The 25,777-nt window shown below is 40.6% G+C and overlaps 1 protein-coding gene across 4 annotated transcripts in view; it reads left to right on the forward strand.

Annotated features, from left to right (window-relative positions):
* The window catches only part of ADCYAP1R1 (ADCYAP receptor type I), a 149,802-nt gene that overhangs the window by 24,108 nt on the left and 99,917 nt on the right, over window positions 1-25,777 (forward strand). For all 4 annotated transcript variants that reach the window (XM_075144287.1, XM_075144288.1, XM_075144289.1 and 1 more), the window contains exon 2: window positions 9,186-9,353. In XM_075144287.1, the coding sequence (XP_075000388.1) occupies window positions 9,303-9,353 (51 nt within the window). In that variant the 5' untranslated portion in view covers window positions 9,186-9,302. The remainder of the gene's footprint in view (window positions 1-9,185; window positions 9,354-25,777) is intronic.

The raw sequence follows: 25,777 nt of genomic DNA on the forward strand, positions 1-25,777 counted from the left end.
ACAGAGCTAATTAAGGGTGTTAAGAGTGGCATCATGCCCCAGTAAATATATTATTTTGAATTAAGGAGTTGGTTTGAAGGTAGTGTACAAGTACTGCACTTGGGATGATTTTCAGACACAATGGGAATAAAGGGCTCTGGTCCAGAGCTGCGTTTTTCTGCTCTTACACTTTCCTCTGGCTGTGATAGATGTCTCCTCAACAGTGATGCTGTTGAGCAGACATATATCCAGCTAGATGGGTTCAAAGCAGAGACCGATAGCAATGTTGATGGATAGATAACGAGCTCCTATGTAATACTGAAAAACAATAGTGACACCTGTAGCCAGGGCAGGAGATGCAGACCACCAGTCAAGAAAAGCAAATTAATCAAGTAGCTCTTGTAAAACTTTGATATGCCAGATAGAAAACACATTTTACTGCTTGTGGAGTAATGATTTTAAAGGACATTGCCAGGCAGCGCTTAAAGCTCTGCTGGAATGGAGCAGCACGTAGTTGCCTTTATGATCCTGTATTAGTTGCATATTAGCTATGAAGTACCGCATACATCACAGATGCTTCAAAAGGGTAATTGACCTGCCTGTGAAGATAAAAACTTCTCATATCATTTTTTACTTTGCCTACTAATACTTCTTAAATGCACGGTAGTTTATAAATATTTCCCTGCAACTGAATATCCATGGTCTTTAGTTAAAGAAGTCATGCCATTTCACCAGGTCTCTGGGGAAGTCAACAACGTAATGGCACAATAAATCTGATAGATAATACAATAGGCAAAATAATGCCAATCAAGGCAAGAATTGCCGCATGAATTTTATGTGGGACGTTATATGGGAAATCTGCTAAGAATAGCAATCCTCTGCACAGGGAGTTACGAACTGTATTCCATAGTCTCTTCTTTCATAAGTCTATAGTTGCTGTAGTTGCAAAGATAAACTAGAAAGTCTTGACCTGTAGATGAATGATCCATTCATGTCCATCTGAATTTTCAGAGAGCCTGAAGCAACAGTTCCAACAAACAGACTTCCAAAGTCATTATAATGTCAGAATACTCAGATATCCAGAACAATCCTTTAGATGTCAGTAACCTTCGATGTTTTATCATACCTGTATGAGTGAAGCAGCATAATATGAGGGAGAAGAATTGTTGTATCATGAAAAATGTTATTACTTATAAAAGCCAGGAATTTTAACTGGAGTTTGTTTAAAAAATCAAGTGTTGGTTAGTTTTATACACGATGTCCCGGAGGGGCATAAACTTTCAAAGCTCAAGAAAGGCTGGGCTTTATGATCACAGATATGGATGGATGGGATATAGTGGATTTGGATTTTCCAAAAGTTTTTGATAACATCCTTCCTGTTGAAAGATTCTACCTTGAAAGAAAGCAGGCATCAGCCGACATGAGAAGAGCTGAGTGGCTCAGACATAACAGATTTAGCTTAATTTAACAGGTTTTCACACACCTGTTGGCCTATGGTAACTTCTTGTGTGTGGTGAATGCAGGACAACAAACTTAGCTTACCGACAATGAAAGAGAACCAAAACTAAATTATACTGCCTTGAATTTGACATGAACCAAGAGGGACATATATACTTACGGTGTATCAGCTGAGACATAACAACTTTGTAAGCTGTAAAAATTTTACTGTGTGTCTGAGCCCTAAACAAAGAGAAAACAAAGCAGCAGGAGTATTAATTTCTCAAAATTAATAGTGAGTGCCACAAAGAGCTATGCTAGCCTAGTCTGATGTAAGGTCTGAAAGTGAACGATATGTTAACAAAATTTGCAGATGATCAAGAAATGAATCAGATCTTCAGAAAGTGTAAATTGAGATATCTTTCTTGAATTGGCTGAGTGACACTTATTAAAATCTGTTCTAGAATAGTTTTCAGAGGTTTTTTTTGAAATGTTAGGAAAATTTTATAAAGCTAGAGGACTAGGAAGTACAAGAGCTGTCAGGTTATACAGGAATGATAAGGAGTGTACTTTGTAAGGACAAATTATAATACTCTTACATCTTCAGGGAATTTCAATTTAATTGAAATCACTCAAAGGAAAAAAAAAAAAACCTCCACCAAAATTATAATCAGGGACAGCTGAAGTAAAACACGCACGGAAGTTATTAGGAAGTTATTAGCAGTGTTAATAAAAGGAATAAAGAGAGAACTGAAACAAACAAAAGGCCATGACATAGATGGAAGTCAGTGCTCTGTTTTGCTTAATGTTAGTGCTTTGGTGTCTTAAACTTTGGAGATGGAATTTTCTTTGTTTGCCCTCATCAGCCTGAGTAAGCAGAGGAAAAAAAAAATAGACTCTTTCAAAGTAGACTCACTTTGTCCAAAATTAGGCATCTAGCATTAGGGTATAGAAATTGCTCCCTGAGAATATTTACCTCTTCTCCATTGACTGTAAAGAGAGCCTGGGTAGACTGGGCTGAACTATGAAGTCTAACACTTGGATGTGACCAATTCTGTTTAATGTTTTCATTAATGACCAGGATGATGGGGCAGAGTGCACCTTCAGGAAGTTTGAAGATTACACGAATCTGCTGACAGGCTTTGTTATTCTTTAACACTGAAAGGCCTAAGCCAGGCAACAAGTTGAATATATTTCTTTCAGCTATTTCTATGCAAAATTACTGGTAGCATTGTACCAGTTCTTTTTTTAAAATGTTGTTTCCTGAAGTCAAAAGCAACAATTTTCCTGAACAGTGAAAACACTGGATATTAGAAGAGACTAGCTGATTGCATCTGTCATTCATGAACATTTTGCAGCACATGACCTCCACATCAGTTCATGTGTTAGAACGACGGCTGGATGTCCTACAGACTGCATCCTTCCTTGTGGACAATCCTGTGACAAAATCCAGGTTGCTGGTTGCCAACTCTTTCAGGCAAAGGTGTGGCATTTCTGCCTGAGGCCCTCAAGACATTCATGTATAGCTAAAAGGGCTGACTTGTCTCTTGTAGCAGTAAATCCTTTCTGAAAATCCACCTTTTAGACCTCCTGATGTAATTACCCTTCAAATCCTGTTTTGTCATTGACAAGAGACATGGAAACAAGGAGACTAAGGACTTTTCCAGTTAAGCACGCAAGGGGAGAAAAGTGGATAAATGTCTTCTTGGTTTTTAAAAGAAAGATAGAGCCATATTATCAGCTGCTGTGATCCATGCAGATATTTTAATTTCAGTGAATTCACAAAGATTAATGCAAGTAAAGGAAAACAACCCAAAATAACTAAACTCCAAGAAATAATGTGATATATTGAAGATAGTAGAAAGGCCATGATGTTGTTCTTTTTGTTTGCCTTAATAGGATTGCTCTTTACAAACTACTTTCTATGGGAAACTTTAGAGCTCTTGCTGTCTGGTATTCAGTTAAATTTTATTTCAGTTTTTCTGTTACCTTAAATATTTCAGCATCAACTTATTGACACCCTAAATGGTCTAATCCCTTCTCAAGCCTTTGTGGTAGGTCAAACTTTGCTATTTTGGGTTTCATATTGCTGATCCATATACTTCAGAAGAGACTGGAAGTAGGGTTATTCTGTCCAAATTTAGATATCCACAACCTAGATGTCAACATATGATCTAGCTGTTAAGAATTCCTTTACACTCATGGGAAAGAAGTAGAAAGTTTAAAAGTTAAAATAGACCGGACAAATTGCTTTCTTCATATGTCTACTTCTCTCTGTTGACTATATAAAAAGAGACTTGACAATGAGCTCATATGTGAGTATGCGTCTTCTAGGTTTCTAAAATTAAGTGACACGTCCTAGGTCACCGAAGGGTTGCTTCCCCAACTCTGCTTATTTCTTGCTAGCAAGTGTATCAGTTGACATGAGGAAGGATCACCACACCGTTTAATATAAATTATGAAGCTGGCATACTACATTTGGGAAGTTTTAGGAGGGAAATAATAAAATGCACTGGATTTCATACCTTGTATTGAGAGCCTAAAGAAGATAGATAGAGTATCAATTGCATAATTACCTGTTCATATATAAGCCAAAGCTATATAAAAGCCATCTAGCAAACTTTGTGCTGTAAAACAGCTGTGGAGTTCCCTTCCCTGGGGAGAACTTGAAATACCAAGGGAGTGGTCTGTGAGCCAGACTGACTGGTGACGGCTGGAGTATTCTCCTCGGCACCTTCTTTCTTTTGCACCCCATCATTCTCCACCCATGTTTATTCTTCATAGGGAAATATTCTTCATGTCACTAGGAAGTACTGGGATAACTGTGCATAGACTTTTCTGCAACGTAGAGTATTCAGTCTGCAAAAGCTCAATTGATCCTGCATGTTGTCAGAAGCTTTCAGATTCCCACACTTGTGTAGTAGCTCGGTCATCGTGCAGGAGAAGGATGTGGTGGGCAGCCCTAACTAGACACTGAATTAAGATTAATTAAGTAATGAACTTACATTTGATCATCAGTAGTCTAAGCCATTGTGGGTGAGATTTGAAGTGTATTGCTTTCCTTTCAAACCACCGGCACGCGTCCCAGAGGACCATCACAAGGAGCCTAGCAGATCCCGTTGTTTCTTTCTTTTGGGTGAAATCTCAGTAACAGCTCATAAGTGCCTTATAAAGTCACTAAAAATCCTCTTTCATTCATCCTACAGGGCTACACTCTGTCTGAGAAGCTGTATAACAATTCCACCCATTACTTGATATGGTGAGATTTGATTCTTTGAAGCAGTCATTCTTTTATACCCCCCTGGGAGTAGGCACATCCTACTTGGAAAGGACTTACTATCTGTTTTTATTGGTTACTGACATCATATTGTGCGCTTCTCATTTATGGGCTTCTCACGGTGCAATTCTCCTCACCAGCCTTTAGGCTTCTGTAATATAGTCCACATACGAGCTAAGCACTCGAGTCCCTTTTTAGATACGGGAAAGAAATGGGCACTTGCAGCAGAACGTGTTTTGCTGGAGCTTTTCCAATCTGCCCTTGAAGTACCTGTGATATGCCGCTAAGTATCACAAAGAATCTGATGTGGCACTGAAAGTGTCTACAGTGGACAAATGAATCCACCTTCATAGATGATGAATTACTTTCTTAAGTCATTAGCTAACCAAAACAATTCTTTTTTTCTTTTTTCTTCCTGTATTTCAGCCATGCTTGAAATAATTTCCTGAAACCCATTCCATTTTAGTAACAGTCAACTGATTTTCAAATTCTCAAACACTTCAACAGCCCTTCTGTTTCACCAGAGATACTGGAATATTTTTTATATTGGGGAACTGTATATGCATAACTGAATGGTGCAACCCCCATGCTATTGGCTATTCTGACTTCACTAATTTTAATTACGGTAACAGATGCAGATAAAACAACAACATGAAGCACCAGTATCTCTAATTTACTAATGAAATTACAGAATTTGGCTACCAGTGACATCAGAAGACAATATGATATTCAAGCTTCCCTTCCAAATCCTATCTTCATATATTTATTTCTTTTCCCTGTACTGAATGGAAATGGAAATGATTTATAAACATTGCCCATATTTTTAAAAAGTTCATTTTTCTACTTAAACATAGCTGACAGTACCTGTTTGTGAGATAACTAGCCTTTTATTGGTAATAGGTGGACTCTGCACCTATGTATATCATGCATGCTAGGAGCTGCTAAACAATACATATAGTTCTGCTGCAAGTCCGGGGCATCAGTTAACGGAACTGGTAGTTGTTATTACCTAATAAACACTTGAGTGTCTGTGGACGATATGAAGGCCTCAGCCCAGTTTTTGATGCAGGTTTCCATGACTACCTTGAAGGCAAAAATGAAGTTGATTCTTTTACTTTCTCTGCAAAATGTGAAAGAAAGGCAATGAAATGGTTTGCAAGTGTTCTTGTCGTCTCTTTAGAAGTTCCTTTGTAACAAAGATAAAAGAGAAAACATCCACTCTCCACTTTTCAAACCTAGCGAATGCCACGTTAAAGTAAAACTGGGTCTTCAAATATTGGAAAGAGTGTATTCTAAAGGTTACCACTTTCCCACAGGGAAGTCCGTCCGTTTAGTCAGGCATCTCCCACCTTTCCACTGTATTTAAGTCATATTTCTGATGCATTACTGTGGCAGAATCCAAGGACAGAATTCAATCTCCACACCACTCTCTGGCCTTTCTAGACCGGCCTGCACACAGGAGTGCAAATGATCAAGAAATAATTTTAAATGCGGTGTTTGCTAATGCGTTGCCTGGTTTTCTGTTGCTTCTGTTAATGGAGTGACTTTCTTTTTCCAACTCCTCACTACTGAATGTCACCACGGATGTTTGCTGTCCTCCTCAGCTGAGATCTTATCAGACTTTCATTATTTGATAAACCATCAGAAATACAGTTAAGTAATTAAATTCAGTACCAGAGCAGGGCGAGAGTGACTGATCGAGTGAGGATGGAAGAAAGCAGATCAATTTAGAGGGAATTTTATGAATCATTGTTCTCCATTTAGTCAGGGTCTGGATAGAGAAGACAAAAATTTAGGGAGAGCTTAATTTTCCTTTTTTATTTTTGAATTGAAAGACTCTCTCCTTTCTAAATGCTGATGTCTTGGCAGTATGTTGCAGTCAGTATAAAAATTGAGTGTCCCTTGATCATAAAAGTGCTTTTATATTTGCCTTTGTCATTCCTTTATTTACTTTCTGTCTTCAGTCTGTTTTCTTTTCAGTCTTTTCTTCTTTGTTATGTTTCCTCACATTCCCCCTAATTATTTTAAATGTTTTTCCAATATACCCTTGCAATTCTTTCTCTAATTGTTTGTGTGTCCTGTATCCCTGATTTGTTATTATCTATGATCCCTTGCTTTTCTTCTCTCAAACATTTACTTATCTGTTTAAACATTTCTCTGGTTGTGAAGATGTATGTCAGTTGTGTTTATGCTCACAGAGATGGAAGGTGGTGAGGTGTAGGAAACGTACATCAGATGAGAAGATTTTAAAAGAGGCCTCAGCATTCAAAGGCTTCAAACTGAGAGACAGTTCTCTGGCTCTGAAACAAACTGGTGTGGCACAGCTCATGCCCATGGGTCTAAAGTCTCATACCTTCCTAAGCAGAGAGGTTGCACCTAAACTACCATAGACATTACCAAAAGACCTCTGGCTGAACTTATCTTGGAGGAATTAGATCTATAGGGTAGAGATACATTAAAGGGGTGTGGTATGTTAACCTTGGTTGGACGCCAAGTGCCCACCAAGCCGCTCTATCACTTCCTTTCCTCAGCTGGACAGGGGAAAGAAAATATGATGAAAGGTTCATAGGTCAAGATAAGGACAGGGAGAGATCACTCACCAATTACCATCACAGGCAAAACAGATTTGACTTGGAGAAATGGATTTAATTTATTACCAATTAAATCAGAGTAGGGTAGTGAGAAATAAAAACAAATCTTAAAAACACCTTCCCCCCACCCTTCCCTTTTCTCTACCTCCTCCCCCCGGGTGGCGCAGGGGGATGGGGAATGGGGGTTGCAGTCAGTTCATTACACGTTGTCTTTGCCGCTCCTTCCTCCTCAGCAGGAGGACTTCTCACACTCTTCCCCGGCTCCAGCGTGGGGTCCCTCCCATGGGAGACAGTCCTTCATGAACTTCTCCAATGTGAGTCCTTCCCACGGGCTGCAGTTCTTCGCGAACTGCTCCAGCCTGGGTCCCTTCCACAGGGTGCAGTCCTTCAGGAACAGACTGCTCCAGCGTGGGACCCCTGCAGGGTCACAAGTCCTGCCAGCAAACCTGCTCCAGCGTGGGCTCCTCTCTCCGCAGGGCCACAGGTCCTGCCAGGAGCCTGCTCCAGTGTGGGCTCTCCATGGGGTCACAGCGTCCTTTGGGCGCATCCATCTGCTCGACCGTTAACCTCCATGGGCTGCAGGGGACAGCCTGCCTCACCGTGGTCTTCACCACAGGCTGCAGGGGAACCTCTGCTCTGGCGCCTGGAGCACCTCCTCCCCCTCCTTCTTCACTGACCTGGGCGTCTGCAGAGTTGTTTCTCTCACATATTCTCACTCCTCTCTTCTGGCTGCTGTTGCGCAGCAGTATTTTCCCCTTCGTAAATATGTTATCACAGAGGCTGATGAGCTCAGCTTTGGCCAACGGCAGGTTCTGTCTTGGAGCTGGCCGGCATTGGTTCTATCGGATATAGGGGAAGCTTCTAACAACTTCTCACAGAAGCCACCCCTGTAGCCCTCCTGCTACCAAAAACTTGCCACACAAACCAGATACAAGGAGATTCATCTCCGGTGAGGGACAACTGGGGAAAGAAAACTAATGAATATGAAAGTATATCTCCATGCTAAAAAACCTGACTCTAGGTAGGACATCAAATGAGACCTCTGTGTCACCAAGGTATCAAGATCTGAGGCAGGATTGTGTTTCAAAAGGTAACGAGGATTGGATCCAGCCAGAGATTGAGACAGAGAGATTCTCTTGAATGAAAAACTGTTTGAGGAATCATCATGATTTGGAGCGAGTGGGAATTTTTAAACACTGGGTTATGGCAGGAGATGCTAGGACGGAGCTAATGTCAGGTATCCAATTCTGTTGTTGTCCTGACCACCTGTCTAGCTCCTTGGCAGAGACCAAGCAATGGAAGTCACAGATATGTATGACACTGTTGTCCATATAAGTCAATCCTGTCTTATGTCATGGATGAATCTTTAGCCTGACAGTACAATTCATTCTTTTGCACCTCTATTGATGAATTCTCACAAAGCTATCAGATTATTAACAATTGTGGTCATGGATTTTGTTAACTGGACAAGTGATCTCTGGGAGTAAATCATCATCTCATACAGTCTCCTAAAAAGTCCCCAGACAGCTGTGCTTTTGAGACACTACTGATAATCATGAAGGTCAAATCATGACTTCAGAAATGAAGCAGACAGTTAGGTCCTGTTTCTGGCTCAAAATAATCTGTCCTACCTTTTCCTTTGGGTACAATTTTGATCTTTGCAGCTACAGAACCTGTTTCAGTAGTTTCTATATTACAAGTTACTGATCATATAGACATGTCCTTTGGCTTTAAATTAAATATCCAAGACCATCCACATTAGCTGCAATCCAGACAAGTATGGTTGATCTCTAATAGGTACAATGCACAGTTCAAGTCTTGGGTTCTCTGTTTTCTGTCCATTTCTTTTTCACTCTCTTCATGTTTTCCATATTTATAATAATTTTCCTTTTTCACTGCAGAGATCTGAGCCTTGACGTGAACACCTTAACCAAAAGATCTGCAGAGAGCGTGTGCTTCAGCCCTAATAACAGTGTTAACAAGCAAAACTTGACTAAAGATCAAAATCAAGAGAGAAGATGGCCATCAATTGGAAGATCTGCTTCTTCACTCTCACATTGCTTCCCATGGTAAGCAAAGATGGTTTTATTTACACTGTACTGATATAAATACTTGTTCTCAAGGCCAGCACTTGCTAAGAGTGAAGGATTTATTGCTGATTCTGGCTTTTTCTGTGTGGTCCCATAGGTTATGTTAAGACTTTTCCAACCTCCTTTGTGGGTGCAATAGATCTGTGATCACTGCTCATCCTGTAGGATGGCAAGTCAATTCCTTGAGGGGATTTGCTCGCTGTTTGTATCTGAGACTAAAAAGAAAACAAAATAAAGTAATAATTAAAAAAAATAGTGGGGCTTCTGTTTCAAATCCATTGGTTTAAGATTATTTTTTCCAGGCAGAGGGGATAAAATTAGACATTCCCATCAGCCTTGTGAAACCTAAGCCTCCAGATATTTCAGCCAGTGCTTTCGGATGTCTCCATTTTCAGAGGGCCAATTTTAAAAAATCATAAAAGTGGGCATCTAAAGATACAGGCACTCAAACTCTTTCATCACTTTTCTGAAGATCTTCAACTCTTTATGAAAATTATGGGGATTTATTTTTACCATAAGTCTTTACTCACTAAGTAACATGCTATTCCATGAATCACTCAGTCTTAACACGTCTGGGGATTGTAACTCTATTCCTGCCCATTGTCCCCCTACGCATTGTGGCTGTATCTAGCCTCATGTAACAGCCATAAGACCACTGAATAAAGCATGCTTTTTCACTTTGTAACTGTGAGGAACAGTATAAAACGCCTATAATAAACTCATTTTGCATTTCAGCTCAGTTCTTTGCTAGACCATTGATCATAACTGTGCTTTTCATCACTTCTCAAGAAGCATTGCACAGGATACTGTGATAAATAGCACCAGTATTTAAATCCTCTATCTCGTTCTCAATAATAGCCTCTATAACTTCCATGCAAATGCTTTACAATTGCTTAATATACAGATATTCTCATGTTACTGCACTTTAATAGCCAGGTATTTTAAAGCATTCTTGACATATATTTTGTTTTTATTTTTAAATAAGAACTATTTAATATGGTAGTGGTGTGACCAGAGTATCTTTTAGCAGTTTTTACAGAGTTCCTTGCTCATGTGTATCAATTGTGTGACCTGTCTTTCACAATGCATAGCAGTCAGGATACAGGACTCATCTTCATTTTGGCACATAAAAATATACATTCTTTCCTCTTAGGTCTCATTTAGAGACCACTTTAATTAACTGCATATCTGATATGTAGCATTATTCAGCTAAATTCTGTAGAATAGGATTGGAACTGGTAGTATACTTCTGTTTAACCAAATAATATGTCCCTTACCACACAAATATCTGGTCTTTGAATTTCTTTCTAGTGCATGACTCCTCTGACTATTGCCCAGCTTTCCCGGTCAGGTAGAAAGTATTACTTATTAATAAAGTGAGTATGTTTAATTTTTATACTGTATCTCTGAAATAGTTACAGTAGACTTCCTCTAAGCTAATGGGGAGGGGGAAAAAAAAACACAATTAACCTGCTTTAGATGGTTCTGTTAGTATGAGATTCCTGTCTTCTTGACTATCAAAGGAGGTTAGTTCAAATTCAGATGCTGTTTTTTTGGACATACACTAGATATTACATAAACACACCTTGTTGCTTCTGCTTTGAGATCCAGAAATGACAACTGTCATGTCTCAGTCTCTTAGGAGCTCCCATCTTACAGCTAAACCTAGGACACCTTCAATGTTTCCTCATCTATAAGTGTTGGTGAGATGCATCCTGCACTGGGTGAAACTGGAAAGCAGATTGGTAGAGCTGCTGAATTCCTGGGTATACAAGCATATTTTTCAGACTGGAACAAAATTAATTAAATGGTTATATGAATGGAAAAGCAAAAGACATTTTTTAAAATGACAAGTGATCTTCAATGTTTCAAGATTTTTGGTGTTCAGCTTGAGACAGCCAAACAGTGTCTTCGTATTTAGAGGTGAACAATTTTTAATTAAGGGAAATAAATGTGACTGAACATATTTCTTGAGCTTTCAGATGGATGACCTTTCTGGCAAATGTAGAAGGACAGCAAGTTTCCAATTCCTAGCATTTCAGGACATAACTGTGATCGCTGAGCTGGATAATTAGTGATCAGCTCCAGCTTTTGGAAGAACAACTCTCTAATGAAATACTATGAAGCAAACCAGAGCTAATAAGAACAAATATGCTTTTATATATGCTGTTTCTGCAATGTTTATGATCTTGTTTATGAGAGCAAGGTTTTATTATAGTCTTTTGCAGGAACCCAAGTACTAAAGTTAATGATTTTACACCCATGAACTTGTGTATTTGCACACAAACTTCTTTGGTCAGTGAAGAGGTTTTATGCCTATGACAGAGATTGTACTGTAATTTGTTTATAATATTCATTCCTTATTACATCCCTAAGTTTCTTTTCACAGATTGAAGTTCAGGAATGATATAATGTTATTTATGGTTCTTCCCTTGCTGGGACTCTTTTGTAATGCTTGTGGTAACACATTTTCTCTCCATTTGGACACACACTTTCTCTTCAAACCACCTCTAATGTTCTGTGCTGATGTCCTCAAATTGGTACTTTTCTGTCACGCAGATTTTCAGAGTTTCTACCAAGGGAGTGGATATGACTTTTAAAAAATTTACATTAAATTTGAATGTCATCCTAGCCTCCAAGAAGTTCCCGAAAAAAATCTTCTATTACATTGCTTTCCTCTAAACACATCTGGTACTGTTGGAGAAATCTCCAATTACTCTCAAGGAGAGCTCCGCTTTTCAGCAGTTGGGACTGATCCCCATTTTGTGGCACATGTCTCCATCCCTCATAGTCAGTGTGGCTGTGTTAGCTCCTGAATCTGTACACCTGCCTGGATGTGCAGTTTTGGGCTTCAACGATAGACAGTCCCATTTTACCCACAGAAAACCAAAGCTCCCAGACTAATGTCCGCATTCATAAACTGGTTAAGAAAAGGCAAAAAGAGGACAAAGTGTATTCATGAAAAATTCTACGTGGCCTTAAGTATAGACTCACACCAGACAACAGGAAAATAATATGCTAATAAATAGTTAGAAATGGGCATGGTAAGCCAATTCTAATTGTCAGAGACTAGCGTGGTTAGATTTTTCGTCTGTTTAACAGGCTATTCTGTATTTGCCTATCACAAAGGTATTCCACCTTCTTATTAATCACGTGGGACTGAAGGCAGGATCTAGAAGCAGGCCTTTTAGAGAAATTCTTGAGTTTCATTTTTTTTCCCATTTTAAATGCTTTCCTAGCTTTAAATGTCTATGTTGCTATTTTAGCTGTTCTTAATCCATTTTTTGTTACCTAGCCCACTTCTTTTCAGTCACTCTCATTCTTTTCTTTGTTTTGTCTGAACATCTCCTCTTTTCATTTGTACATCAGTTGTCTTCATCCTAGCTATTTTTTGCTTCTGAATTCACTTTCACTGCCATTTTGATTGATTTCTCATTCCATTCATTTATAATAACAGTGGGTTTGGATTTTTATCGGAAATATTAACAAAAGTCATCATAAAATTATTGAGGAGATAGGATCCTAAGCCATTGTTCCTTTGTCTGGTTCCAAATGTACTTGAGAAACAATGAAATCCATGACTCACAAAGTTGGCTTAGTATATGAACTGAATTTTAAATGTAACTGCAATGCAGGTGTTTTAACTGTTTGTAATAATTCAATCAGATGTATTTCTTCAGCTAATACTTAGAATTTCTTGTGGATGCATTTTTAATATTGCTAAGCTTAAATGTTTCAAATGATAAGATATTCTTCATAGTGTTTCATTAGCTGGCAAACATATGTTCACTGACTTCCTTTAAAAAAAAAAAAGAGAGATGAAACAGAAAGGTGTAAGTGATGCCTCTTGCATACCTACATTGAACTGCGATCACTGTATGAGGGTCAGATGGGCAAATACAGATTTGGATGCGCAGACAGCATCTCACAGATCAGAGAATGAAACCTCGATCTGATTATGTTTAAGCAATTCATTAAGAGGTGAAGAGAGAAACAAGATCTGTTTGCTCAGACCCTTATTACTGAAGGGGGTAATATTTCTCAATCTTTTAAGAGTGAGTATAGTCTACAGAGCAGAGAGCTGTCTGTATCCTCCATTATTCATCTGTGGCTGTCACTTCCAGTGCCAGGCTACGTTCAAATAGGATCATCTACATTTCAGTCTCTGTCATTTTTTAAAGATGAGAGACAGTGTATTCAGACACACTTTTCTGCCAGTTTCTCTCCAACCCTGCTACGTTTGTTAGAGCATCCATTTTTTGCTGCAGCCCAAATGTGAGGTTCCTTACGCACAAACATAGATGGTTGTGTTGGTCCCTGCTCTTTAAGCAACCTATTTTTTCCATGCAGGACTTAATGAGACAGCTTTTAATGAGTTTATCTGCCTTATGATTTGTAACGTCTCATAAACCTGTTAGAGAAGTCAAGTTCTCTGTAGGATTGCAACCGTCTCTAACATAATGCACAGTTACGTGGGACTTCCCTGTTGCTTATGTAATGCAAATACAAGTATGTACAAATATAGCTAGGGAACCGCTGGGAATGTTCTCCAGAGGAGAAAAAACTCAGCTAGCCAAGATGTTACTGCTGCTATAGCTTTTCCTTTTTAATATAAGGAGATGGTGCTGGGGGCAATCAGCAGAATATAACAACCTCTTAAAAGCGTATGCCTTGTTTAAAAAAGAAAAAAAAATTGTCTCAGGGTGTGTAATATTGGATAAGGTAGTTTCAAAGAGAAGGTTCAGAATTTCTGGTAACATGTATGACAAAAAACATCTGGGAAAATCAGTGTTGCAAAACAATGACAGTGACTCTGATACCAACCAACTTCAAGCACCTTTCTGAGGATCAAAAATCAGGATCCTAGGTTCCAGATGGTCCTTAGCCCATCAGCTAAGTGGGATAGGTACTTACAGAGAGTGACAAAGTGATAGATATCTCAGAGTGATGTCTCCACCTGAGATATCTCCAAGTCCCTGGTTTTTTTTGAGAAAGTCTAGCATGTTGACACTTCTGCCTAAGATGCCTGAAGCTGGTGGGAGACCTTGATGTTGTGTTAGTGCTCTGTCTAGTACACTGGCACTTGTAATCTCACACTGGGCACATCAGGTGTCAGTTATGGTTATTGCAGAAGCTGAAGAAAGACACACTTGGTTAAAATGTTTTTAAGTTTATTAAGCTTATTTGTACAAAACATGAATGACAACCAAAAAAAAAAGAAAGTCTAGGGATATGCATATTCTACCAATGTGTGGTTCACAACACTATGCACGAACACAGGTATCTACATGCAACTTTCCTTATTTAGGCAGGCAAGATATCTCGGTCTCAGAAATGCATGGCAGCAGGTTACAAAGCAAAAAACAGTTGCCCTACAGTAATGTGTTCACTTTTTGCCCTTTGGTAGTAGTAATAATTTCTGTGACAGGCAAATAATATGATGACAACACTGATTTAAGGACATTAATATGATTCTTTTCCCTGCTGGTTTTGTATTCATGAGCTTGGAGGAGCGTTGGATCAGCAATCAAATAACAAATTCGGAAATAAAAGAAGATCTTTTAGAAAAGGAGCCTGTAAAAAAAAAAAATCAGATTCAGTGATTTTTCATGTTGCTCAGCTATTAATATCCAGCACCTGGAGGGATATTATTCAAGTCCCTAGCAAGTGTGCTGCTGGCCTGCTCTTCCTTGAGTTTGCTGAGTCAGCAGCCTAAGAAGATTTACTGTGGAGTCAGCTTGAAGAGATAGCTGCGATGTAGAATCAAAGCTACATTAAAAGGAAGGGGGAAATGGAAGCAAAAGAGCAGGAAAAGAATATGAAAAAAACATTTGCATCACTGCACTGTTAGGGATTTGGTCTTTTAAGGGGGCCCTCCTGCCCCTCTCACCATGGCTTATAATAAATAGTTTCTTCCCAATCTGTGAAATAAACTCCGCTGCTTCTCAGAATGAATGTATGTCCTACAGCAAGAACTGGGGCCTTCCTGAGGATCAAGTAGCTATGCTGTAAGCCTGCCTGGGGGAGCATACAGGATCAGTGCTTTTCCCAGGGTTACACACCATAAGGCCCTCCAGATGAATTGTCCAGAGGTTGCCTATGCAATAGCCATAGGGTTAGGAAGAGGCAGAGCATACAGTGCTTAAGGCTGTTTCCAGGGCTTCTTTTTCAAAGCAATAGAGACATGGCTATTTAGTCAAAATCTATGAGGCCCATTAAAAAACACTGCCAGCCATAAAGCCTAAGTGTTGCTATCACTGCAGTCCCCAAGGGCAGAGAACCCAACTCAACAAAACCCTCTTTGTTTCTCTGGGCAAGGGGCGAATAGCTCAGTCCAGGCTAGTTTGTGCTCATGTTCCTAAAAAGAAAATTGGATTTCTCTCAGATTTTTTTTTCCCATGTGGAAATCACTTGGAAGTGAGGATTTTGGAGATATGGGTCCCCTTCTATACTAAAATATGGTAATCTCTGTGATACATTTATTCCATGCCATACAATGTTAATTGTGCCCAAAATGGAGAACATCACCTTCCTAATGAATGGGACATGCCTCTGAACTTTACTGTGCATGTTACAGCTGAGTTGCCTACCTGACTGTTGTCAGGAAATGTACTTAGGCCAATATTTAGCCACCTAAATGCTGGATGTCTAGATTAAGATATTTACCTATACTAATATATACTAATGATGTTTCTATAGTCAGTGGCAAGAGACAGACACCTTTAGATATTGGTGTAACCCATCCTATCCCCCTCTAGTGCTCTCCTTACTGCAGGGTCATCAAAAATCAGCTTAGACTAGACTTTGGTTTCTTTAGTTTTTAGAAACTTCATCTTCATTGAGCAATATGTTACATTTTATGAATGTCATGTGGATGACGAATAGATGAGAGTAAGTCACTGTTGCCAATTGATTGTCTTGCATTATCAACATCTTGGGACTCATCTTCATAGGGTGGTTTGTAAGGTTATCACAAATGCTGTCTACTACCTTTCCTGGAATACATTTTAAAAATCGAGTATTGAATGTGTGTTCTTGTATGGGTGCGGGCAGATGCCAATGGATCATTGTGTCTGTAGTAAAGAAAAATAAAAAAGCATACCATTAAATACTTCAGGATCTTTAAAAAAAATGAAGGAAGATCCATTTTAGAGAGAACAGGAAGAATATTTTTGCCACATAACAACATTTTAACATTTTAAAAATATTTTGTAGTACTTTGATAAAATTATTCTTTCTGGTAAAGTTTAAAGAATTTAATTTCAATTTCCACCAGTTTTCCCCCTTTTTTTTGTACAAAATAAAATTTCTAAATAAATATAGTCTTCAAACAAGACACTTACAATATGGAAAGGGAGCATTTTATAACTCTCCTTCCTCTTTTTAAAAAGCAACAAATGACAGCTTTTTTTGTCTTTTTTTTTTTTTTGCTATCAATATGGTTTAGACTGTAAACTTAATCAACCTGTTGTTTCCTGAAGGAAAATAGTCTCAATGAATGTCTTTCAGCCAGATTTCATTTGTGTCAGTTAGTGCATTAAATGGTTTCCCAACCTTTGTACGCGCCCAGTGGCTGCGTTCACTGTTCCAATACACTTTATATATATGTACACTTACGTGGAAAAGTTCTGTGGAGGATTGCAAAGTGACAAAGTTTTTTACTCTTCCTGGCCTGCCCTATAACACATTTATGCAATGTCCTTTTATGTCAAACATTGCTCAGCAGGCTTCTTTTGGAGTGTAAAATTCCTATTAATTCTCTAAGAGCTTTAGATGGAAAAAGAAAACAATTTAACTTCTGTGTGCGTTTTTCAAATGCTTTTGGTACCACAATCTCACTCTGACTCAGCATCTGCAGCCAAAGTGTGTTATTCAGGGGTTATTTAGGCTAAATACAGGCTGTTGATTTGGTTGTTTGAAGACTCCTGAAACAGTTTGTCAGTAATTTGAGCTACTGGTATTTGCAGATTTGGGAAGGGAAAGTACAGAGGGGGTTTTTTGTTTGTTTGTTTTTGGTTTGTTTTTGGTTTTTTAATTATTCTTACCTGATAGCCACATCTGAGCATGTTACATATTTTGGCATAAAACTGTTTTGGATCTTTATTTTGGCTTTCTTGTTTGCTAAGGGCTTGCCAGATAACTGGTAATGCAAAATGCATGTTGGGTAAGATTAGAGATATGCTAAAGCTCAAGGGTATAAATTTGTGTTTACTTCCTTACAAATATTAAAATGTTCTTTTTTCTTGCTGCCCTCTGGCTGAGCTGTTTTTAGTTATTACATCTCTGTTAGCCCGTTTTATGATAATTTGCTCCATCACTTAAAAAACATAACAAAATACATGACATTTAAACCTGGTCTACTAGGGGCTGATGGGGTCCATCTGTCAGAGAAGGGGAAGAGCATCTTCGGTCATAGACTTGCCAAGCTGGTGAAGAGGGCTTTAAAAGAAAGTTGCAGGGGGGAGGGAACCTCAATCCGTCCCACTCCTACCAATTTGATGCCAGTGCCAGCAATAGATGCCCAGAGCCTGCAGAAGGATCACAGGTCAGCAGGAGAGCGCCTGAAAGGCAGCACAAAGGAACTCCAGCCAGTAAGGCAGCTTCATCGGGGGCCCAACTTAAATGCCTCCATGCAAACGCACGTAGTATGGGGAATAAACAAGAGGAGTTAGAGACGTGCGCACTCTTGCAGGTCTACGATCTTATTGGCATCAGGGAGACGAGGTGGGAGGGCTCCTATGACTGGAGCGTTGGAATGGAAGGATACAGGCTCTTTAGGAAGGACAGGCAGGGGAGACAAGGAGGGGGTGTCACCCCCTATGTCAATGACCAGCTGGGGTGCATGGAGCTCCGCCTGGGGATGGATGAGGAGCCGACCGAGAGCTTATGGGTCAGGATTAAATGGAGGGCAGGGACAGGCGACATTACAGTGGGTGTCTGCTACAGGCCACCTGACCAGGAAGACCGAGCGGATGAGGCTCTCTATAGACAGAGAGGAGCAGCCTCACATTCACAAGCCCTGTTCCTCATGGGGGACTTCAACCACTCCGAAATCTGTTGGAGGGACAACACAACAGGGCATAAGCAATGTGGGAGGTTCCTGGAATGCATCGATGATAACTTCCTTCTCCAAGTGGTAGAGGAGCCAACGAGGAGAGGTGCTATGCTGGACCTTGTTCTCACCAACAAGGAGGGGTTGGTGGAGAATGAGAAGCTCAAGGACAGCTTCAGCTGCAGTGACCATGAAATGGTGGAGTTCAAGATCCTTAGGGCACCGAGGAGGGCACACAGCAAGCTCACCACCCTGGACTTCAGGAGAGCAGACTTTGGCCTCTTCAGGGATCTGCTTGGTAGAGTACCATGAGGCAAAGCCCTGGAGGGAAGAGGGGCCCAAGAAAGCTGGTTAATATTCAATGATCACCTCCTCTAAGCTCAGGAGCGATGCATCCCAACAAAGAGGAAGTCAGGCAAAAATGCCAGGAGGCCTGCATGGATGAACAAGGAGGTCCTGGACACACTCAAACACAAAAAGGAAGCCTTTTTGTGGCTTACAGAGGGTGGAAGCAAAAGCAAGGACAGGTAACCTGGGAGGAATACAGAGAAATTGTCTGAGCAGCCAGGGATCAGGTTAGGAAAGCTAAAGCCCTGACAGAATTAAATCTGGCCAGGGACCTCAAAGGCAACAAGAAAATCTTCTATAGGTACCTCAAGGTTAAAAAGAAGGCTAGGGAAAATGTGGGCCCTCTCCGGAACAAAACGGGAGACCTGGTTACCCAGGATATGGAGAAAGCGGAGGTACTAAATGTCTTTTTTGCCTCAGTCTTCACCAGCAAGTGCTCAAGCCTCACCGTCCAAGCCACAGAAAGCAAAGGCAGGGACTGGGAGAATGAAGAGCCGCGCACTGTAGGAGAAGATCCGGTTCGAGACCATCTAAGGACCCTGAAGGTGCACAAGTCCATGGGACCTGATGAGATCCATCCGCGGGTCCTTAGGGAACTGGTGGATGAAGCCACTATCCATCATATTTGAGAAGTCGTGGCAGTCCCGTGAAGTTCCCACTAACTGGAAAAGGGGAAACATAATCCCCATTTTTAAAAAGGGAAAAAAGGAAGACGTGGGGAACTACAGGCCAGTCAGTCTCACCTCTGTGCCCAGCAAGATCACAGCGCAGATCCTCCTGGAAGCTATGCTAAGGCACATGGAAAATAAGGAGGTGATTGGTGACAGCCAACATGGCTTCACTAAGGGCAAATCATGCCTGACAAATTTGGTGGCCTTCTACGATGGGGTTACAGCATTGGTGGATAAAGGAAGAGCAAATGGCATCATCTACCTGGACTTGTGCAAAGCATTGACACTGTCCCACACGACAGCCTTGTCTCTGAATTGGAGAGACATGGATTTGATGGATGGACCACTCAGTGGATAAGGAATTGGCTGGATGGTCGCACTCAAAGAGTTGCAGTCAACGGCTCGATGTTCAAGTGGAGACCAGTTACGAGTGGCATTCCTCAGGGGTCGGTATTGGGACGGGCGCTGTTTAACATCTGTATTGGTGACGTGGACAGTGGGATTGAGTGCACCCTCAGCAAGTTTGCTGACGACACCAAGCTGTGTGGTGCGGTCGACAGGCTGGAGGGAAGGGATGCCATCCAGAGGGACCTGGACAAGCTCGAGAATTGGGCCCATGTGAACCTCATGATGTTCAACAAGGGCAAGTGCAAGCTCCTGCACATGGGTCGGGGCAATCCCAAGCACAAATACAGGCTGGGCAGAGAATGGATTGAGAGCAGCCCTGAAGGAGAAGGACTTGGGGGTGTTGGTTGATGAGAAGCTCAACATGAGCAATGTGCGCTTGCAGCCCCGAAAGCCAACCGTATCCTGCGCTGCATCAAAAGAAGCATGGCCAGCAGGTCGAGGAGGTGATTCTGCCCCTCTACTCCACTCTGGTGAGACCCCACCTGGAGTACTGCGTTCAGCTCTGGGGCCCCCAACGTAAGAAGGACATGGACCTGTTGGAGCAGGTCCAGAGGAGGGCCACAGAAATGATCAGGGGGATGGAGCACCTCTCCTATGAAGACAGGCTGAGGGAGTTGGGGTTGTCCAGCCTGGAGAAGAGAAGGCTTCGGGAGGCCTTATAGCAGCCTTCCAGTACCTGAAGGGGGCCTACAAGAAAGCTGGAGAGGGACTTTTTACAAGGGCCTGTTGCGATAGGACAAGGGATAATGGCTTTAAACTGAAAGAGGGTGGATTTAGATTAGATATAAGGAAGAAAGTCTTCCCTATGAGGGTGGTGAGGCACTGGAACAGGTTGCCCAGGGAAGTTGTGGATGCCCCAACCCTGGAAGTGTTCAAGGCCAGTTTGGATGGGGCTTTGAGCAACCTGGTCTAGTGGAGGGTGTCCTTGCCTATGGCAGGGGGGTTGGAACTAGATGACCTTTAATGTCCCTTCCAACCCAAACCATTCTATGATTCTACAACATGTTTGCATTGCAGTGGAAACTAAGTTCTCATGCAATTTCAGGCTAAGCTAGTCCATTTTAGTACTTCTTCCAGCAATGTAGATGTGCAAAATCTATATTCTTTTAGCCATTATGTGTTGTCTATTATGTCTGAACTAATGCAGAAACACCAGGTGAACAAACTGTATGCTAATTTAAAATACCTATTGAATCTTACTGCATATTTTCAGTCTTTGACATCAAAAGTGATGAAATTACTATTCATCCTGTAACTGAGTGTAGCTGTAGGCATTCCCTTGCGGACTCTGTTTGTAGAGCAGCTGTGGGAGAGTCAGGAATTTTGTACAAGCAGGCAGTATTGGTAAGAATGGGCTGTAAGATCCTTTGATACCCTAAGAAAAGCAGACTGATGTAATCACATCTACATATATGTATTTATTTTTTCATTCTTCCAGGTCATCTGTCTCCTCCCAGATCCTGAATGCTATGGCTGGTTTCAACTAAATTTGACAGAAGGATAACATTCTCAGAGAAATTAATTTTCTAACAGTTACATACAAATATTTAGGCAAAGACAGAGGTTTTGTTAATTCCTTACAGAAAAATGAACTTCAGCATAAGCTCAAGCCTCGTTAGACACCAGAGTATCCAAAAAGGAGCTCATCTAGGAGACACTAATCCATGTGATCAATGGATAAAGCCTTGTGCTACTGCTCACAAAACTCATCATCTTCTTTTTTTTTATTTTTTCAATCTAACAGCTAATTCAGGATCACTGGCAATTAAAGCAGTAACCTAAGGCATGAGAGCTTGAAGATCAAATGTTCTTATTGCCCCAGATTAGTGCTCGATTTGAGCAATGCTGCACCTTCTTGTTCCTTAGTTCTCTCTGTGTCAAATAAGGCCATGCCCTGTCTCTAAAAGGTGTGGAAAAGATAAATCCACTTAATGCTAAGGTGTCGGAGTGACTCAGGGTCGGAGTGGGAGTGCGTACCTAGAGTAATGACGAATCCCAATATGGGCATGGTCATTCTCCTTTTAGTCAAACAAATATTAATCTTAACTATCTTCTTTTATCATATAACATTACAGTCTACAGAAATTATTTACACTACAACACAAAGATCAATTCTACATGACAAAACAGCATACAAACTTAGCACTTCTAATACAAAGCTTAACTTAACACTTCTAATACAAATCTTAACTTACTAAACATATTTTCTTAACACTTCTAATACAGAGATACAAACTTAACACTTCTAATACAAAGACCTTTCCTGTTCTCCATTACAGAGTTCATTTTTCTTCAAGACCTTGTTACCTTCAAAATACGTTGAAACATTTCAAGTTGAAGCTTCTGTGACTGAGATGACGACTGCCCCACAACTAATGTATAAAGTTCATATAACTTCCCTGGGGCTGCTCACCTGAATTGTCCTCTGTCCAGCTCAACAGGGGCACACCACTGGATATTTCTAATTCCTTTCTTCAAGACCTTCTTTCTTCAGGCTTTCCTCTTGCAGTCCCTGTTCGGGCGCCATTTGTGGTGTAAGATAGCACAGACCCTTACATATATATGCGCAGCAATACTAGAGCCTCTATCATAACAGGACAGTCCCTCAGTCCCTCAGTCAGTCAGTCAGTCTCTCTCTCTCCCCCCCCCCGTTGCCTCAGCCTTCTGTCTGTCTCCATTGCTTCAGCCTTCTGTCTCTCTCCATTGCTTTACCCCTCTGACTCTCTCCGTTGCCTCTCTCCAATCTTCCTTCCGGCAACGATCATATGTCTTGCTCACAATTCCCTTCACCTGTTTTGGCTCTTAAATCAGCTGGTGCTCATTGGCTCTTGAATCAGCTGGTACTCATTAGGCCACACCTCAGGGTAACCGCAAACAACATTCCTAACTGAGAGCTTTTTCATTTTGATGTTTACAGTTTCCTTACAGAAGGGACAACTAAGCCAGGTGTTCTGGTCTTTTCTCAAGCATATGTACACATCTGCTAGTTCTCAGCGCACAGGCCAAAGTCCTATCTGATCTTAGCTGAAGCTCCCGATTCCACAATTCTTCTCCACACTAAGGTATGCTCAAGTATTAGAGTGACGGTGCCAAAGACAGATGTATGAGTTATGAGAAGTTTTGTCAATCTCAGTGCTGCACTGTGGAGAAGAATATGCTGGTGAGCTGCCTGGAGATCTGCATGTAAATCCAGGGTTAAGGAGCTCTGTGAGACACCTGGCTTTCATACATGCTAAGATCCATACCTTCAGCTAACCTGAAAAAAATGTTGGGTTTTGTATTTGGTCTATTTTGTAGCTCAAACCGTAAACAAAATCACCAGGTCATGTCCGAGTGAAACACGACACGGTTCATTGTACTGAACCGACGATCAAGCATCCCTCTTTTTCTGCCTTTTCTCTCACATTTCTTTGTACATGACCTGGTATCTAATTTATTCTCACCCATAAAATCCATCTACATGTACTGATAGTACATGGCATAGCAGCTGGGGGGCACCCCTCGGTGCTCTGGAAAAGCATAGATGGAATGGCAGTGCCTTCTGTTTTTCTAACACTGATGTGAAGTCCCATGTAAATCTTCATCTGATGAATGCCTTCATCTTTGTATTGACATACTTATTCTTTCTCCACTTCACAGGACTTTGTTCTATTTATTCAATGGTTTACTAGCTGCATTTTAACCTTTTAGGGATTTTTCTGTGAATTAAAGGAGTAGATGGGAACCAGGAATTATAAGTTTGATTTTGCTTTCATTTTCACACTGTAACCTATTGGTTACAACATTAATTCTGCACATATTTAATTACAGGACATGAAGATGGAAATTCAACTTCTTTTCCCTTTTGTGTCCATGGATTTTTCCTATATCTCTGTTAATCAAATCCAAGATAACACCTTGTGATAATTAATATTTGAGGGGCAGGTCATCTTATACTGAGGTCAGGTCCCACTACATGGCACAGCTTACAGCTGGAGACTTTTGGATGTTGAGCAATGTGAAGTGGCAATCTTCCAGCTGTGTTCATGGCTGTGGGAAAAAACCAAACACCAAACAGCTGCAGAAGCTGGCAGAAGCCATTGTGAAATAACACTGTCAGAATTGTAGAAAAATGAAATCCTGAGTTTAATGTAATGTAAGAAAAAATAAAGGTAAAGTGACAGGGATGCGTATGAATAACATTAGTCTAGAGAAAATTCTGTTTTCAGTACTGATTGCTTGCATTTTGGGGCAGTGGTTCTTATTCAGTTTTTTTCGTATGTGAAAATGTGAAATATTTATATCTGTTGTCAAAGGTGTAATGTAGATATTCTGAACACAGTAATCTTGATCAAATAAATGACAGTTAACGTATATTGGAGTCACCCAGACTAACCCATGAGGGACAATATAAAATAAGTTTCACCAGTTTTTCTTTCAAATCTTTGTTTACCTTAAGAATGACAGCAATTTGCTCTCATGGCAGAGGAATCTCTTCTCCTTCTCTCTTCGGTATGCATTAGACATACAATATTTACATGTGCTAATGTTTTCTTCTGATAACAAGAAAATCAAAGCCCCCATTTCTGACCCTACCTTTCCCCAAGGAAAAAGAAATCTTCTTCTTTCTATTAACTTAAGTCTGAACCAAATTAAAAGATTACTGCAATCTAACGTTACCATTTCAAGGGCTTCGGAGCTGTATCTTTTTTTTTTGTCTATCATACTACAATTCAGAAATAAGTGGAGTTACGAAAATTTAGACCGTTTACCTTAGAGGAAATGCTTTGCCTGTTTTTATTCCATTGCACATATATGGCTGTAGGATGGGCAATAAGGGCCTGAGCTCCCTGAGAAGTAAAAATAATATACATGGTGGAACTGAGTTTTTTCACTGCAGCGGGAAATACATTAGCAGAAGAGAAATTAACTTCTTGGGAGGAAAGGATAGGAGTAGGCAGCTGAAAATGAAGCTGTTAAAGTTAACATCTGAGAAATTCTGCCCACTTCAGGTCCCGGACAGGCATTCATGTGGGGAAATTCATCTGAACCTGAGCAACAACCTTTTCTGAGGTTTTTGGCTTACTAAGAACAACGATCAAGGGAAAGAGAGAGGCATGAACTCATGGCTATCATGCAAAGCAAGGCATGTTTTCTGAGGTCATGTTGCATGTATTGCGTGGCTCTCACCAGCCACCACTGTTAACTATAGAGGCAAAATTTGGAAGGTACTGCCGGGATCCATGCTACATCAAGACGTATCAAGACATGTGGGAATCTAGGACAGCTGAAGATTTCAGAACCAGGTGTCAGTGAGGCTATGATGTGGTCATTGTCACTGATGAGGTCAGATGCAGCATTTTCAAGCCCAAATACATAATGTTAGGCTCTCTCAGTCAACATACAAGGACCTTATTAAATATGGCATGCATAAATACCGCAGCAGAACCCTTACCTCTTTCTCCAGGATGCCAATGTATTGCTTCCACCCATTTAGCAAATTAAATTTGGGAAGGGAGGCTTGAACGTATCGGCCAGCATTTATTGTCTCTAGTGTAGAGTAGTAACCATGGATGCTTGGGCTTTAAAGCCCCCCTTTTTTTTTCTTTTTCTTTTTTTGTGACACTGAAAAATTGTCTCTTGTTTAAATATGCAAAAGATTCTGAGTCCTAAATGTCTGCGCATTGCAGTCAGCTGCAAACAGCACAGCTGAAGCATCTGTTACCCTTGGAGAGAGCCCCTGTGCCACTGAGTTCTGCATCAAGAATGCCCTTGTACCTGCCAACCGAGGTGACTGGCTTAACACTTTAGATGCCTGCTGCATTTTGTTGGAGATGAGAACCACAGGAGATGTGCTATAAGGATAATAAAATACATCTTGAATCTGTCCTTATTCAGCAAGATATCCCTTTTCTGAGCAAATTTCTGTATAGCAGTAGAGCAGA

The sequence above is a fragment of the Calonectris borealis genome, chromosome 2 (genome assembly GCF_964195595.1).
Source record: "Calonectris borealis chromosome 2, bCalBor7.hap1.2, whole genome shotgun sequence".
NCBI classification, from domain to species: domain Eukaryota; kingdom Metazoa; phylum Chordata; class Aves; order Procellariiformes; family Procellariidae; genus Calonectris; species Calonectris borealis.